Source organism: Lithobates pipiens, unplaced genomic scaffold, assembly GCF_037356315.1.
Source record: "Lithobates pipiens isolate NorthernLeopardFrog02 unplaced genomic scaffold, aLitPip1_a1.2 Scaffold_23, whole genome shotgun sequence".
Taxonomy (NCBI): domain Eukaryota; kingdom Metazoa; phylum Chordata; class Amphibia; order Anura; family Ranidae; genus Lithobates; species Lithobates pipiens.
The window spans coordinates 255,583,248-255,598,907 of NW_027507785.1; the positions used below are offsets into that span (position 1 = coordinate 255,583,248).

Consider the following 15,660-nt stretch of genomic DNA (forward strand, 5'->3'; position numbering starts at 1 on the left):
TGTGTGTGTGTGTGTCACAGAATTCAAGGCAGTAAATGCGTGTGGGTCTTCACAAAAGAAGTTTACAAACTAATTGAAATACAATGTGGAAAGGAATATGATTTTTCATTTTGACTATAGATCTACACTTTAACCACTTCCCGACCGGCGCACGGGCAGGCAAATTGGCGTACCGGTACATCCATTTGTATTTGCTGCCCTGCCATTGCGTGCCGGCTGGGACCCCCTGTAAGTCCAGTCGCGGGTCCTGTGGACTCTGTCGCCACGGGAATACCTGCAATCGTCTTGCGGGGAGATGCCGATGTAAACAGCATCTCCCCGTTCTGCCTAGCAACAAGTGACACTGATCTTTGCTCCATGTGATTGGAGCAGAGATCAATGTTCACTAGCACACAGCCCGCAGTTAGTAACACGCCCCTAGGACACACTTAACCCCTACACTGCTACCCCCTGGTTAACCCCTTCACTGCCAGTGTCATTTACACAGGAATCAGTGCATTTGTATAGCACTGATTGCTGTTTTAAATGACAATGGTCCCAAAAAATGTGTCAATGTCCAATGTGTCTGCCATAATGTCGCAGTCACAATTAAAAATCGCTGCCATTACTGGGGGGGGGGGGGGGGAGCCATAAAACTATCCCCTATTTTGTAAATGCTATATTTTGCGCAACCGATCAATCGATTATTTTTGGTAGAAAAAAAAATGTAGAAGAATATGTATCGGCCTAAACTGAGGGATATTATATATTTATTATAGTAAAAAAAAGTATGTGTGGTGTGTGGGTTTTTTTTTTTTTTTTTTTTGTTTATAGCGCAAAAAAAAAACGCATGGTTGATCAAAAGCTCTATTTGTGGGGGGGGGGAGGAGGAGGAGTCAAGTTTGTTAGGGAACCACGTCGCGCAATTGTCAGTTAAATCGACCCGTGTCGAATCGCAAAAAGTCGTCTGGTCTTAAGCCAGCAAAATGGTCCGGTCTGAAAGTGGTTGGGTAAATCTACCCCGTTGTGTGTGTGTGTGTCCAGATGGTCACTAATCTTTCTACTTCATTCCATTTAGTAACCATACAAAACAATGGATCACCTAATGGTTTTAAAGGGTTCCTTTTAGAAGCTCGATTAATGGGAGGAAATGGGATAACTGGAACGTTCAGCACTACAGATACCAATGCTCAAATACTATCTTGCAACACAGGAACGGTAAGCCCCTTTTTGTTTATTCCATAAGCTAACTGATTTTTTTTTATTACAGCTCAACTGAACATTTCTTATATTAAATTGCAACTATGGCCTTGTTCACACTTGCTCAAAATACTATTGCTGAACAAAACACTCCAATAGCGTTCATGAACATTTGTTTGGCACTTTTGTTGAAAACGCATGTTAAAAACGCACCGCAGATGCCTATTTTGTTATGAACAAGGCCTAATGCATCACAAACGCATGCTGGTGCATTTATGGGCAATACCATAGACTTGAATGAAAGGAATTGAGGTTCTTTAATTACTACCAAACTGGACATGGAGCTTTTGTGTTTTGGTATGTGAACAGCTCTGTGCACTGTCCATATTATAATATTCAGGCTGCTTTACTAGGTGTTTGAGAGGTGTTAAAATCATGCAATTGAGGCACGTTTTTAATCAGTGGCAGCCCATCCATAAGTGGCACAGTGGTGCCGCTGGCCCCCCCCCCCCCCCCCCCCCCCGATCCATGCGTCCGGCCACTAATCTACATGTAGGGTGTTGGATGCATGGATTTCAACATAGTTGCTTTTTTGGAAGCACTTTATTAGAGCCTGAGGCTCTAATTGGCTTCTGTGCCCTGAGCCCACCTAGTTATGTGACAATAGCAAATTAATATTTGCTATTGTCTTACGGATTCTCCTCCTGGCCAATCAGGAAACGGGTCCTGAGACTTGATTGGCCAGATAGTCATAGGACTCGGGACCTACTTCTTGTTCAGCCAGGAGGATAAGCAACGGCCCAGGGGCAAGAAGTAGCAGCCCTACCCTGGATCCTTGTCACCTGGGAAGGTAATGAGGCCTCTGATTGCCGTCCATCTCCTGTGTTGGGGGGGGGGGGGCACAGTGTTGGCTTGAACCATCAGGGGGTGCCACTTGTCAAACTCTGCAGCCTGAGTTTAAAATTTGTCACAACTGACAAAGGCATTTTCTCAGCGATCACCCCGGGGGAAGAGGGCATGGAAGAAAGGAAAGCTGCGGGATTAGAGCGCAGATGGCCGGTTGTAATGGCTTACATTCAGTGGCGGCTGAGGGGGTGCCAGACCCTGCCCTATTTTGCTGAAAACACACAAAAAAGTTGGGCGTAGCTCTAAGGTGGTGGTGTTAGCACTTCAATCATCCTGTCACCATGGTTATTATAATAGAAATAACATTGTAATATAAAATGCAATCATTCAACTCGCCATAAATGCACAATCGGTGGGAGCCCTGTGTGTGTCGCTAGCCATGTCGCCTGCCATCAGGTGTCCCCAGTGGAGTCCCTCCTTACATGCAGCCAGCCTGTGTCCCATCAAACCCCCCTTCCCTGCTAGCACAGCGGTACTTACCTTGCTGTGTTGTCTTCTCCTTCGGTGTCTCCTTCCCGGGTGCAATGGGAGAGAGAACAGGAAGTGACATCAAACTCTGGTGTCAATCAAACCGCCCGGCCGAAGCAATGGACACTATGAGCGTCGGGCTGAAGCTACTCTGCACTTCAGAAAGCGCCGCAAGGAGGAATAAAAGCCCACAATGAAATGCTGCATCTTAAATCTCGTAATTGCATAGACATGGCACTTCCCATAAGAGCACTGTGTCCGGCGTCCGAACACAGTTCACTTAGGCCCCTTACACACTGGGGCAGTGCGGGCGCCACTTTACCATTGTTTTAGCAGCAGTATTCGGCCACTAGTGGGGCAGTTTTAACCCCCCGCTAGTGTCCAGAAAAGGGTTAAAACCACTGCAGCGGCACTTTGCCGGCGATATAGCCGTGCTGCTCCATTGATTTCAGTGGGTAGGAGCCATTTAGGAGCGGGGAATCCACTGCTCCTTCACCACTCCAAAGATGCTGCTAGCAGGATTTTTTTTTTTTTTTTTTTTTTTTACCGTTCTGCCAGGGCAGTGCTCCAGTGTGAAAGCCCTCCGGCTTTCAAACTGGAGTGAAAGCAGCTGCTTCTCTTCCCCCCCCCCCCCCCCCCCTCCAGGCACTATACATGTGCCACCTATGGACGGGCTGCCACTGCTTGCATACAATTGCCTCTGCTCTGTTCGTCACACACAGCCCCGCCTCCTCCTGACTCCATGCCTGTGATGGACAGAATGCCGGTCCAATCCTGGGATGCGTTCTGTCTATCGCAGGCATGGGGTTTGGAGGAGGCGGGGCTGTGTATGACGTCGAGCAGAGGCAACTGTAATGTAAACTGTTCCGGCATGCTATCCTGCTCTGTGATCCAGCAGCTCTCCTCTTCCACCAGTCATGATCTGGCCACCCTCTTTCTCTGCACAGGTGTGTCTGTGCTGAGGCGCACTGATAAAGTTGTTAATATTTATTTTTTGTAGCTTAATTCTGCATAAAACATTTTAGGTGACCTTTCATGAGCGTGTGTTTAGAGGCAGGCTATTAGTTGGGTGGGGCAACTGGTGGCGAGTAACCCTTGAGTCCTGGCTAGTAGCTCAGGACTTGAAATTTTTGAGCCCTTATGTACTCTATAAGCGTACCCATTTTAAGCCCATCCCTACTCAGTCGCATAATCTGGCTCCCCTGTGTCAGTCAGAGGTGGCTGCAGGGGAGAGGAGGAGGCACCTATAACAGATGGGCCATGTGAATCTTGTCACCATTCCAACCCTGACCAGCAGTTGGCGAGCGCTTTCCCCTCTTCTCTGCAGCTACATTGACTAACACAGTGGATCATGTGAGCAGGCTGAAATATATATATCTATATATCTCTTCTTTAACAAATCTGGACTGCCCACCATAATATACTGCTGTGCAAATTCATGTACCTGTACATGATGCTGGGCCTGCATCCCTTTTTAGACGTGCTCCTATTGGGAGAATCTCCAACAAAAATGACACACGCACACTTTTTTTTTATTTATTTTTTCACAATTTTTGGGAAAATAGACACTGACACATTTATTTATTCAGAATACTTTATTAATCCCAAAGAGAAATTGTTAAAATAATTGGTCAAGACAACATAAGAACACAATAAAATGACCAATAACTGAAATTGGTACCAAATAAAATGAAAAAAAACTCTAATAAACAATCCATTCTATAAAAAAATATAACAGACTGAAAAATAAGGGAATCGGACTACCAAAACGCAAATGCTATACCACTTTCTCTAGCATTAACCCAAAATCAAATAATTGACCTACCAACATACTATAAAACTAGATAAAAACTATCATAAATATATAAAATGATAAACCAGAATAAAGTGTGTGTGTGTGTGTGTGTGTGTGTGTGGGGGGGGGGGGAGAGAGAGACTTCCTCCGCTTTAACAATGCATACAGAGGTAGTCTTAATACACTTTTGTAATGTTGTTTTTTTACTTGGCACTGCATAGTATATAGAAGACAGGACAGCACAATATTTCTGGCAGATTCATTACTTTTTTATTACGTTTATCAGATATGTCAAAATGCTTTAATGGTAAATGTAAAAGGCCAAAAGGGAGCAAATAAGAGGTTGTTAGGGTTTGCATAATTGAACTTTTATTTTATTTTTTTTCTCTCTCTATACAGAATAAAGCTGTCAGCCATACCAACAGTAATTTTAAACAGTCTGTGACGGCTGTGTGGACAGCCCCCTCTGATGCAGGACCTGTGCGCTTCACGTAGGTATAGGGGAATCTGGTTATATAAGTATAGTGCTTGAAACTTGTGAGCTGCTATAGTGACAATCTTAATTGCTTGAAGTGATACTAAAGTTTGTGTGTTTGTTTGTTTTATATTCATGACAAATCTCATGTGCATAAGATGGGGGGGGGGAGCTTCTGCCCTTGCAACCACTTTTAAAGCTGCGCTACCCATTAACACTGATATGTGTCTAGTAGCAAAATTAAAACAAATGGGTGTGGCACTAACCACAATCTAGCACCACAAATTGTATTCTGTGCTTCTGTTTTGTATCACAATAATACGCATAACTAAAATGTGGAACAAATAACATTGAACTTGATAAACAAAGTCTCTTGCTAAACAGTGTGTTTTTGTGTGGCGGTGTATCCCCCCCCCCCCCCCCCCCCCCCCCAAGAGGATAGTGGCTATTGATACAAAGCACACAGAACCACAAGGTAAAATGTGTGGTGGTAGATTGTGTTTAGCACCACAGAAATTGGGGAAATCTGGCGTTGAGCCTATGGGAAAATCTAATTTTAGAAAATGCCATTATTGAATGCACCATGCTCAAAAATAATTTATTCTGACTTTGCTGGGATTCACTACTGATTGCCTAAAAAGTAAACCAGAGGTCTGCAGACTATCCTGAATGTATTTTGTGTTATAAAAACAGACAACCCTTTTTTCAGCAGGAAAAAAAAAAGAGTTCTCGACATAATGATACTTTGACATGCATTACTGCACACTACAAATCCAATAGTTCATAGTCTCTAGTGCACATTGTGAGCAAGCAAGAGAGGGTGACTATATTTCTACATGCAGGGGACGGTGGAGGACAAATGTAGCCACCCTCTAACGAAGTCAAATCACCACAGCAATAAAAAAAAATTGCGATTTGGAAGAGGCTGAGTGCAATAAAAATTCTCAATGAACTTTTTATTAAAAGTACGCAACATGTACATTGTATCATTTGCAATAAAAATGTCGGTTAACAGTCTTGCAATATAACCTAACATTCATATTCCAAGTCCAAATCCAGTGGCAGCAGGTGCTCAGTTTGCTTGTGGGGGGCGTCCCACCAGCCAACACGCTAGTCAAGCAAAGTTTTTTTTTTTTTTTTTTTTTTTTTTTAAGTTGATACTACTTGAGTTTAGTGTCGCTCTAATGTAAACACGTGAGATTACAGTAATTGCTAAAAAGGAGGAACAGGCCAAGCGACCTGATGATGCTTTTGTGCTATTGGATAACCTTTTATCGAAACCTGCTATCATTTGCGTCACTGCAAAAATAATGTAATCACCACCTTGGTTTGCAGAGGTGTGGTGCTCACTTTCTCTGCTTTCTATTTAATGGTTTATATAAACTAACGACTATTGAAGTGACAGTGCAAATATCTACTCATGCAGTATGTACACTATTAGCAGGGAAAACTCTTTGTCAAAAATGGTTGAAACCTTTTGGCTGTAGCGGCTATAGGACTGGTAATACAAATAGGAGTCTAATTATTCAGAAACAGCTGAGACAGTTCCCGCATCCCCCAATGTATATGCCCACTGTTTCCGGCAATATGCTGCAAGGGGAACGTGTCTTTTATTGCGCTCCCATATTTTCTTTTCTGCAACCATGGTATTTTGATAAACAAATAAAAATGTAGATCCATTGTCAATCGCGATGCCTGCTGCCACCACCGAAAAAAAAAAAAAAGGGGGGGGGGGGGAGAACCCTCTCGGGCTCTTCAGAGGCTCTTGCCAACTGCCTGCTCATCCGTCTGACACTTCTTAAATGGCTAAGGGGGATTTACCAGTTGATGTCAGTGGGTGACCCTGCCCTCTTGTGACATCACTGACTGGGAGACTCCACGCCTTAGCCATTCAAGAAATGTCAGACGGCGGGAGCGTTCGAGGTCTTTTGGGTGCGACGATGGATCTATACCAATGGGGTTTATTTTATTTATTTTTTTTTTTTTTTACTCACTTTTTTTGGTGAATGGGTAGCCCATACTCCTTCACATGGGGGGTGGGGTCAGGATCTGAGGGCCCCCTTGTTAGAGAGGGCTTCCAGATTCTGATTACACCCCCAATTCCCCCCCCCCCCCATTCGTCCGTCCAATCGCTGCTTTTTAGCGTTCCCATGCTGCATCTGCCTAAGTATAAAAGGGAGGGGGGGGGGGACCTACTACTTTTAACCCTCCTGACAGTATTCCTGAGTGTTCCAGTACTATTAGCGGTAACCCTAAGCCACACTTGGGATTGCATTGCAGAAACCTGGTACAGCGTACTTGCCTTGTCACCAGGATAAAAAAATAAAAATAAAAAAAGATACTTTTCTTTCTGCCTGAAAACTTAAGAATGTCCATGGCAACCAAAAAGTGTCCCTTTTTTAAATCACAAGGGGTTTTAAAACAGTGATGGTGAATTTGAATCACCTGCAGAATTGAGTGATAGTGAATTGTGGGGAATTTTCATTTAATTATAAAATAATATTAATAATAAACACTCTTTTTTTTTTTTTTTTTTTTTTTTAAATAATTTAAAGTTTCAAACCTCATCATACCCATGACGTCTACTAGACTCTTATTTGAACAGATTTAAAAATGGAGTCCACCTAAAAATTATGTCTGTATAAAATTAAAAAATTTTGCCTGCAGCTGCTGACTTTTTTTTAAATAAATGGACACTTACCTGTCCCAGGGTCCAGCGATGTCGGAAGCCGAGCAATTGCTCGGTTCTCGGCTGCTGCCGCCACCATTCTCATTGAGGGAGTCAGGAAGTGAAGTGTTGCAGCTTCGCTTCCCGGTTCCCTACTGCGCATGCGGGAGTCGCGCTGTGAGTTTGTAAGTGGTCCACGCTATCTTCTGGGACCTATGTGTTTCCCAGGAGACAGCAGGGAGGGGGGGAGCGGGAAAGGGCATGACTCCTGCGGGAGTCTATTCCCTGAAGTGGGTTCAGATACCTGTATAATACAGGTATCTGCACCTCTTCCCCCCCCCCCCCCCCCCAAAAAAAATGTGCCAATAGGGGGGGAGGAGGAATCGGATGAGCGAAAGTTTCACGTTTGGGTGCTGCGCTTTAAGTGGTTCCTAAGAACTACAGGCCTATATAAGACTGCAAATGTATATTTCTATGCAAAACAATTTACTGCTTTGAGATGGAAAAATCTGATGTACTACAGCCAGGGAGGTTAATTGAACAAGCTGAAGGTAGATGCTGATTGGATATTATGCACAGCTGCACCAGTAAATCTCCCCCTTTTATGTCAATTTAGGTAAATGTTCACTTTTTTTATTTTCTTTACTTTATGCCATTGTAGACACCCTAAAATCTTACCATTTTGGTTTCATTAACTGTTTCATCACTGTTTTAGTGCCGTTGGCATGAACAAGACCATTCACAAGGAATTGCTAGGCTTTTAACTGGGCATAACATTACATGTTTTTATTCTTTTCAGAGCAACTGTATTACAAGATTATTCTACGTTCTGGACTGGAGTTAAAAGTAGCATCATTTTAACAGTAAGTTGTCTTAGAACTGAACGGTTTTGTCATTAGTTGCTATTGCTGGGCACCGAGGCAACACTATATATATATATATATATATATATATATATATATATATATATATATATATATATATATATATATATATATATATATATATATATATAATATAATTTTTTTTTATATTACTAATTTTGTGGTCAGTCTAACTTGCAGTAAGGCTCCGTTCACACCTGAGCGATTGGAATCGCTGCGATTATGCATGCAATGCCAAATTGCGGGATGCTTGTGCAATGCCATTACTTAATGACATCACAATGAGATTTTGCTGCGATTGCGGGATGCTGTTGCTCAAAAGAAGCTCCTGCTCCCTTTTTTAGTGACAAACTTCAGGAATTGTGATTTGCCGCAACTGCAGCATGATTTATCATGGCAAAATCTCGACACGATTGGAGGGGCCATTAAGAAGTAATAGCATTGCACAACCGTCTTGCAATTTGCCACGATTTCAAATCGTGGGCAGAATCTTGGCGATTCCAATCCAACAGAGCTTAAATTCTGTGGGCAGGGACAGATTTCTTTATAGCCAAAATAAGCTGCGATCCAGGGTGGTAGGGCTGTCGGGGCACCTGGACTTTTGCCTAGCCAATACAAAATGCAATCTAGGGTGATGGGGCTGTCAGAGGGGGGACACGGCCATTTATCTTTAAGGGTAACACCTATTTCAAGGCTGGTCTTGGCCATGAAGGGTATGGCACTGTTGTCATGCCACCCATCCTTTCACTCCCCACGACATCACCGCAATAGTGAAAGTCAATGACTGGACATAGAGGAACATATTCATTTTTTTTTTTTTTTTTTTTTTTTATGCATTTGTAGCACATGTGTTATTAAAGTGATAAACCCACTTTTTAAAAACTTGCTTACAGGCAGGGTTTTTATGACAGAAACCCTATTGGTCTCTTCTGTCATAAATGCTTCCCCTGCCTGTTGGTTGTAATATACACTGAATCGTGCTGTCATAATGTTGCTTCTGGCTTCCCAGGGTCATAGAACTATCTGGGGTCCAGCTGGTCCCCGGCCAGCTCTATGGCAAACCTGCTGTGCCACTGGATCAGTTCTCTGGGTCCCTGATTGCCATGAGAGCCTGTAGAGACATTCGAGGGCGGTGGAACATCCTCTCCTATTGCCTGTAAAAGCATTCCAGATGTTCATGGGATGGTTTTTACAATATTGGGAATCACTGGCTGAAAACAAAGATGTCTGGATGATGCCTGTAGCTGCAGGCATCATCCAGATATTGCCACCTCAACTCCAGAACATCATATGACAGCCTTCTAGTGGGAAGCGGGTATACAGTGCCGTGTTTGGCACTGGTATGGGTGCTTCCTGTTTGCTGCCAGAACAAAAACATTACAAGGCTTCCTATGCATGGCTAGGTCATGCTTAGTGTGACTTAATTTTGTTCCGGTATTAGAATGGAGAAGAAATGGCAGCTGCATTGAGTTATTCTTGGCGTGAGTTTTTTTTTTTTTTTATTTCATTAGATGGGAAGTCCCTGTACTGCTGATGGAACAACAGGGCTGTAAATTGTAGCTTATGCTATGTACGGTTTATACAAAACTGACAGCCACTGCATCAATTGGTAAAGGAAGTAGTTTGTTTGGACTAGCTTGGCTCAAATGAACTACAGTATTTAAAGTGAAAGCAAACATGGAGTTGGGCTTTAACAGCATTCAGCCACTTTGGAAAGATCTTAAGCATGCCATTTATGCTAGACAACCAAAGACTTTATATGAACTGAAGGCTTTTTCCAAGACCAGGCAGCTTTATGCCCTGTGTACACAATAGGATTTTCCAACAACAAGTGTTGGCTGTGAGCTTGTTGTCTGAAAGTGTGACCGTGTGTATGCTCCATAGAACATTTGTTGTTGGAATTTCCACCAACAAATGTTTAAGAGCAGGTTCTCAAGTTTCCAACAACAAAACTTGTTGGAAATTCTGAACGTATGTACACTATTCCGACACACAAGGCCACGCATGCTCAGAATCAAGCAGAAGAGCTGCACTGGCTATTGAACTTGGCTCGTCATGTGTGTTGTATGTCACCGTGTTCTTGACATTTGGAATTTCCAACAACATTTGTGTGACTGTGTATGCAAGACAAGTTTGAGCCAACATGCGTCAGAAGAAAATACACGGTTTTGTTATTGTAAAATCCTATCGTGTGTGTGTGTGTACATTACCCTCATTCACAACTATCAGAAAAGGCTGCAAGCTGTCATTGCTGCAAAAGGAAACCAAGCAAAATATTAAGAATGCAGAGTATTGGTTTATTTAAAGTGATTGCAAAGGAAGATTATGTATGTGTCAATATCGATGTCAAAAAAAATAAATAAAAAATTTTGTTTATCTTGCTGCAACTTTAATGATTGTGATCTACCATGATGCCTGATAATTTTATTTGAATCGCATGTGTTTTTTGCTCTGATCACTCATATTTTAGTAAAAGATGGTCCACATCCTAAAACTTATTTTGAGGTGGGAATGTAAACTCTGAGCGTATATACTATTGCAAATATAATGTGACCAAATATTTTTATATACCGTAAGTAGTAGTAGGATACAAGTTCCATTAGGTGTGGGGAAAAAAATGTTCATAGTTAATTGGGGGTCTTCGTCTTGGTCCTTCGTCTTCGTCCCCCTGTCCAGGGTGCCTGCAATGTCCTCACTTGAAGCCGACCCGTACCTCTGCCTCCAAGTGCAGGCGCCGGCATCTTCAGTAAAGGAATGGTGAAGTCAAGCCTTGCGGCTTCATGGCCTGTGAGTCGCGCTGCGCGTTATGAGTGGTCCCTGCTGTCTTTTGGGAACTATGTGGGGGGGGGGGGGGGGTGATAGCATTTTTGGGTGGAACTCCACTTTAATTTGAATTTGTATGCAAGTTGGAACTGGTACACTTCTTCTTCTTTTTTTTTTTTTTTTTTTTTTTTTTAGCATAGGGAAGGGCTAACTGGTCATGCAGTGATATAGGATTGCTAACAAGTCCTCTGGACAGTAGGTGGCAGCATGTGGTGAGCAGCAAGATGCCTATCCGGCGGTTTCAGGGACCAGTGTGGCATCACACGGCCTTTGGTTCTTAAGTATGATTTTGTAACCCAGAGACTGTCTGTCTATATAAAACGTTTTTTTCTCAAAGTAAAGTGTATCACTCCTTCTTCCTTTTTTTTTTTTTTTTTTTTTTTTTATTTCTATAGTCACAGATGTCCAATATCACCTGTGGTACTCAGAAGAATTGCCTGAGTGATCCAGCGAACTGCAGTCCAAATGACAGTGGTTGTCTTTTCATGTCCTCGTCTCCCTCCAGTGATGGCATTGGCTATGTGTTTGAAATAAGTGGGCCAACTTCAGGATATGTGGCTATTGGATTTTCATATGATACAACGATGGTAAGAACAACATGGAAATGTAGAACAGTATTTACTAGCATATATTGCCACAAATGGACAAAACTCCCTTCCCTTCCTCTCTGAAGAAATGTGTGCTTATGATTATTTATTTATTTTCCTTTTTCATCTGTTGATCCTGCCGGTAACACACTTCCTCTCCTGGTGGACAATGCTCACTCATTGCATTTTATCTATAAATGAGCAGCATTGTCACCATATCCTGCTCTCCTGATTTGGACAACATGGTATTCTGTAATTCAGAAGATGGCTGAGAAGCTTCCATGAATTACATCGGTTTTACAAATCTGGTTTCTAAGGTTCTAAAGTCCAATTTGTTTTAACCTTGGTGCGTTCTTTGCAATAAGGTTAAAAATAAAAAAAACTTCACTAAATCTTCTACCAATCCCCCCTCCATGAACACTTACCTGACTCCTCTCACCGATCTAAAGATGTCTCCACTGCAGGTCTCACAGGAGATGGAGCAGTGGGAGCCAGGGTCAGGACAAGGGGTGGGCAGGAGGAGCGGCTGCCCTGGGCACTGTGGTATCATGTGAGGTATGGGGGGGGGGGGGGGTCAGAGCTGAGAATTGTTCTAGGAGGGCAAACTATGGGGGGGGGGGATTTGTGTTGAGGGGAGAGGATGTGTGCTAGAAAAGCTAATTTGGTGTGTGTGTGTGTGTGTGTGTGTGTGTGTGTGTGTGTGTGTGTGTGTGTGGGGGGGGTGACCATGGTGAGGCCTGTTCTGAGTAGAACCTGTCCTTGTAAACCGCCGTATGGTCTTGGCCGCCTTGCTGCAGCTCAGTTTCAGGGTCTTGCCAATCTTGTTATAGCCAAGGCCATCTTTATGTAGAGCAACAATATATTTTTCAGTTCCTCAGTTCTTTGCCATGAGGTGCCATGTTATACTTTCAGTGACCAGTATTAGATAGTGAGGGCGATTAACGCCAAATTTAACACACCTGCTCCCCATTCAAACCTGAGACCTTGTAACGCTAAGGAGTCACATGACATTGGGGAGGAAAAATTATTAATTGGGCCCAATTTGGACATTTTCACCCAGGAGTGTACTACCCTTCTTTTTTTTTTTTTTCTTTTTTTCAGGATTTAGGAATACTCAAATGGTTTCATGATACGATTATTATTATATTTTTATTTTTTTGAAGAAGAATTGGCATCAGTAACAAACTTGATGTTGAGTGGTTGTACCAGGGTGATGCAGCTTCAGGCATCACCCCGGTACCATTGGTTGTTATTACAAGAAAGCCGACTGTCCACTCTAAACAATGTGACTAAGCTGTTCGGCTGTTAACACAAGTAGCGGGAGGGGACTTCTCCTCCCGCCACTTTCTGCCACTCGACCTGAGTCTCTCGTCCCACAAGGAGGCCTGAGCGACCAGCCAGCACATCTGCCGGTTGGCCAGAGACCCAAACAAAGCATCGGTCTTGGATCTAGTAACCCAAAAGCGATTTAATGACATCACTTTAAGATTACTCTCATCCTAAAGGTGCCAGTTTTAAAAAATAGAAAGTATTAAACATCAATCTTGTAATTTTTTTTAATACTTAAGTGGATGGGTTTGGGTTTTTGGACCCCCAGATCCCTCCATAAAGAGTACCCGTTACTGTCACAAGGGATGTTTACTTTCCTTGTGACAGCAATAAAAGTGATGCGCTTCTTCTTCTTCTTTTTTTTTTTTTTCTTCCAATTTCTTCTCACAATTCCAAAGAGACATCCTGAAAAAGTTTCCCTGGGACCAAAGGGCTGTCAACCAATCATCACATACCTCTCATAAACCATAGGACATCATAGAGTTCAGAACTCCTCAATTTCTCCATAATACTGTAATTCGCAAACGTCTCATATGTTCACATGCACTACATATGATTTCTTTTCACTTCCAGGGCAATGATGATGTTTATATCTGTACCAAAAATTCATCCGGAAACATTCTAGTACAGCATGGGTATACCACAGGATATGTGGCACCTCAAATCAGCAACACAGTAAGTGTTTGTTTTGACAGCTTCAGAAATGTTCAGTCTGAAGTTCTAAAATTTTTTTTGTTTTTAATGTAGTTTTTTTTTATCTTTGCTTCAGAATACAGCAGGAAATATTGTTGCATCCTATATAAATGGCGTATTGAAATGTTCCTTTATTACTCAGAGTACCATTTCTACTCAGCAACGATCTAGTGCCAATTCAAGCTTTTACATTTTTCTAGTCAGTGGCCCATCACTTGCTAGTGGTAAGTATAAAACGTGTATCTAAAGTTCAACCAATGGATGGTCCATTCAATTGAGAACAAATTAATTGGGAAGGACTGCGCTTAGGACGTGTGTAAAGGTTGCAGCCTCCGCAAAAAAAAAACCTCATAGGAGGGTTCTAGGATATAGAAAGGATGTGAAGGGGTGTGTGGCGCTACCTATATGTCAAAAAGTGCTCTACCAATTCACTCTATAGTGACTCAGTATTAAAAGACAGTTGTGGCATAAATTATAACAAAACGGTTACCAACTGGTAGTTGGTACCAAGTGTGTGTGTGTGTGTTTGTGTGTGTTTGTTTTTTTTTTTTATTTTATTTTTTTATTCCACAATAACACTGTCTTTTAATACTTAGTCACTATAGAGTGATTTGGTAGAGCACTTTTTGAAATGTAGGTAGCTCCTTCCCATCTTTCTTTCTTTCTTTCTTTCTTTCTTTCTTTCTTTCTTTTCTTTCTTTCTTTCTTTCTTTCTTTCTTTCTTTCTTTCTTTCTTTCTTTCTTTCTTTCTTTCTTTCTTTCTTTCTTTCTTTCTTTCTTTCTTTCTTTCTTTCTTTCTTTCTTTCTTTCTTTCTTTCTTTCTTTCTTTCTTTCTTTCTTTCTTTCTTTCTTTCTTTCTTTCTTTCTTTCTTTCTTTCTTTCTTTCTTTCTTTCCTTCCATTATAGATGGATGCATCTCCTCTGTACTATTTTTTTATTTTTTTTCACAATTTTGGGCTCAGTACGCAGATCTGAATCCATCTGGTACTATAGCAAACTACGTTTTAATCCAAGTGTTATAGGGTGGTAACGTTTCCAAATGAATATCAGCTATATTGCAATGAGATTAAAAATCAAGAACATTTTGTATTTCTCCAATCTGCAGACAACTATTGCCACTTATAAACTGAGATTGCCTAGATTCCGAAAACTGGCAACTCTAGACATCAGACAGGTCTACGTGCAAATGGTTACAAGAAACAAAGAAATTATTGCTGATTCACCTGATCAAATCATCCATAATTACCACATTTCTATAAATTTGGATCGATTGGGCAAGACTTGCAAAATCTGTCGACTTATATTTGCTGTCTTAAACATGTTTGGAGATCTCCATTTACTTTCTGTTGATGCCTCTGAGGAAGTGAGGGAAACTTTCCCTAATCATTACACAGACCGCATTTAAGAATTTTGACCTGGAAATTGTATCTCTCAAATCTACCTATATTTTATAAGTAATATTTTTTTCAATTCTAATCCATTGCAAACAGGACAAATTGAGAAACACACCAAGACTCTGATATCCAAAACTACAGTTAATATGCTGTCAATTTCCAATGTGACTAGTGCAGCAAGTGGATCGAACTCTTTAGTTATTGGTCATGGTGAGAGTTCAATTGTCCCTTCATTAATGTGGTGTGTGTGTGTGTGTTGGTGTTTTTTTTTTTTTTTTTTTTTTTTTAAAGTTCCAGTCATGGTGTAAGATAACCCTGTTTCCTCTGGGGCGATGTTCAAAGAGTAGTAAAGGGGTAGTTCCAAAAATCCTCCCAGTATCTTCAGCTCACGAAGTGTAAGATGGCGTGTAATAATCATAGGTGTGTGCAGCTTATTGCATTAGGGTGTGCGTTCCAATC

The 15,660-nt window shown here is 41.7% G+C and overlaps 1 protein-coding gene across 2 annotated transcripts in view; it reads left to right on the forward strand.

Annotated features, from left to right (window-relative positions):
• LOC143928279 (putative ferric-chelate reductase 1) overlaps positions 1-15,660 on the forward strand; it is a 71,449-nt gene that overhangs the window by 18,862 nt on the left and 36,927 nt on the right. For both annotated transcript variants that reach the window (XM_077453064.1, XM_077453065.1), the window contains exons 3-9: positions 1,058-1,197; positions 4,748-4,839; positions 8,291-8,354; positions 11,594-11,785; positions 13,688-13,789; positions 13,884-14,031; positions 15,298-15,411. In XM_077453064.1, the coding sequence (XP_077309190.1) occupies positions 1,058-1,197; positions 4,748-4,839; positions 8,291-8,354; positions 11,594-11,785; positions 13,688-13,789; positions 13,884-14,031; positions 15,298-15,411 (852 nt within the window). The remainder of the gene's footprint in view (positions 1-1,057; positions 1,198-4,747; positions 4,840-8,290; positions 8,355-11,593; positions 11,786-13,687; positions 13,790-13,883; positions 14,032-15,297; positions 15,412-15,660) is intronic.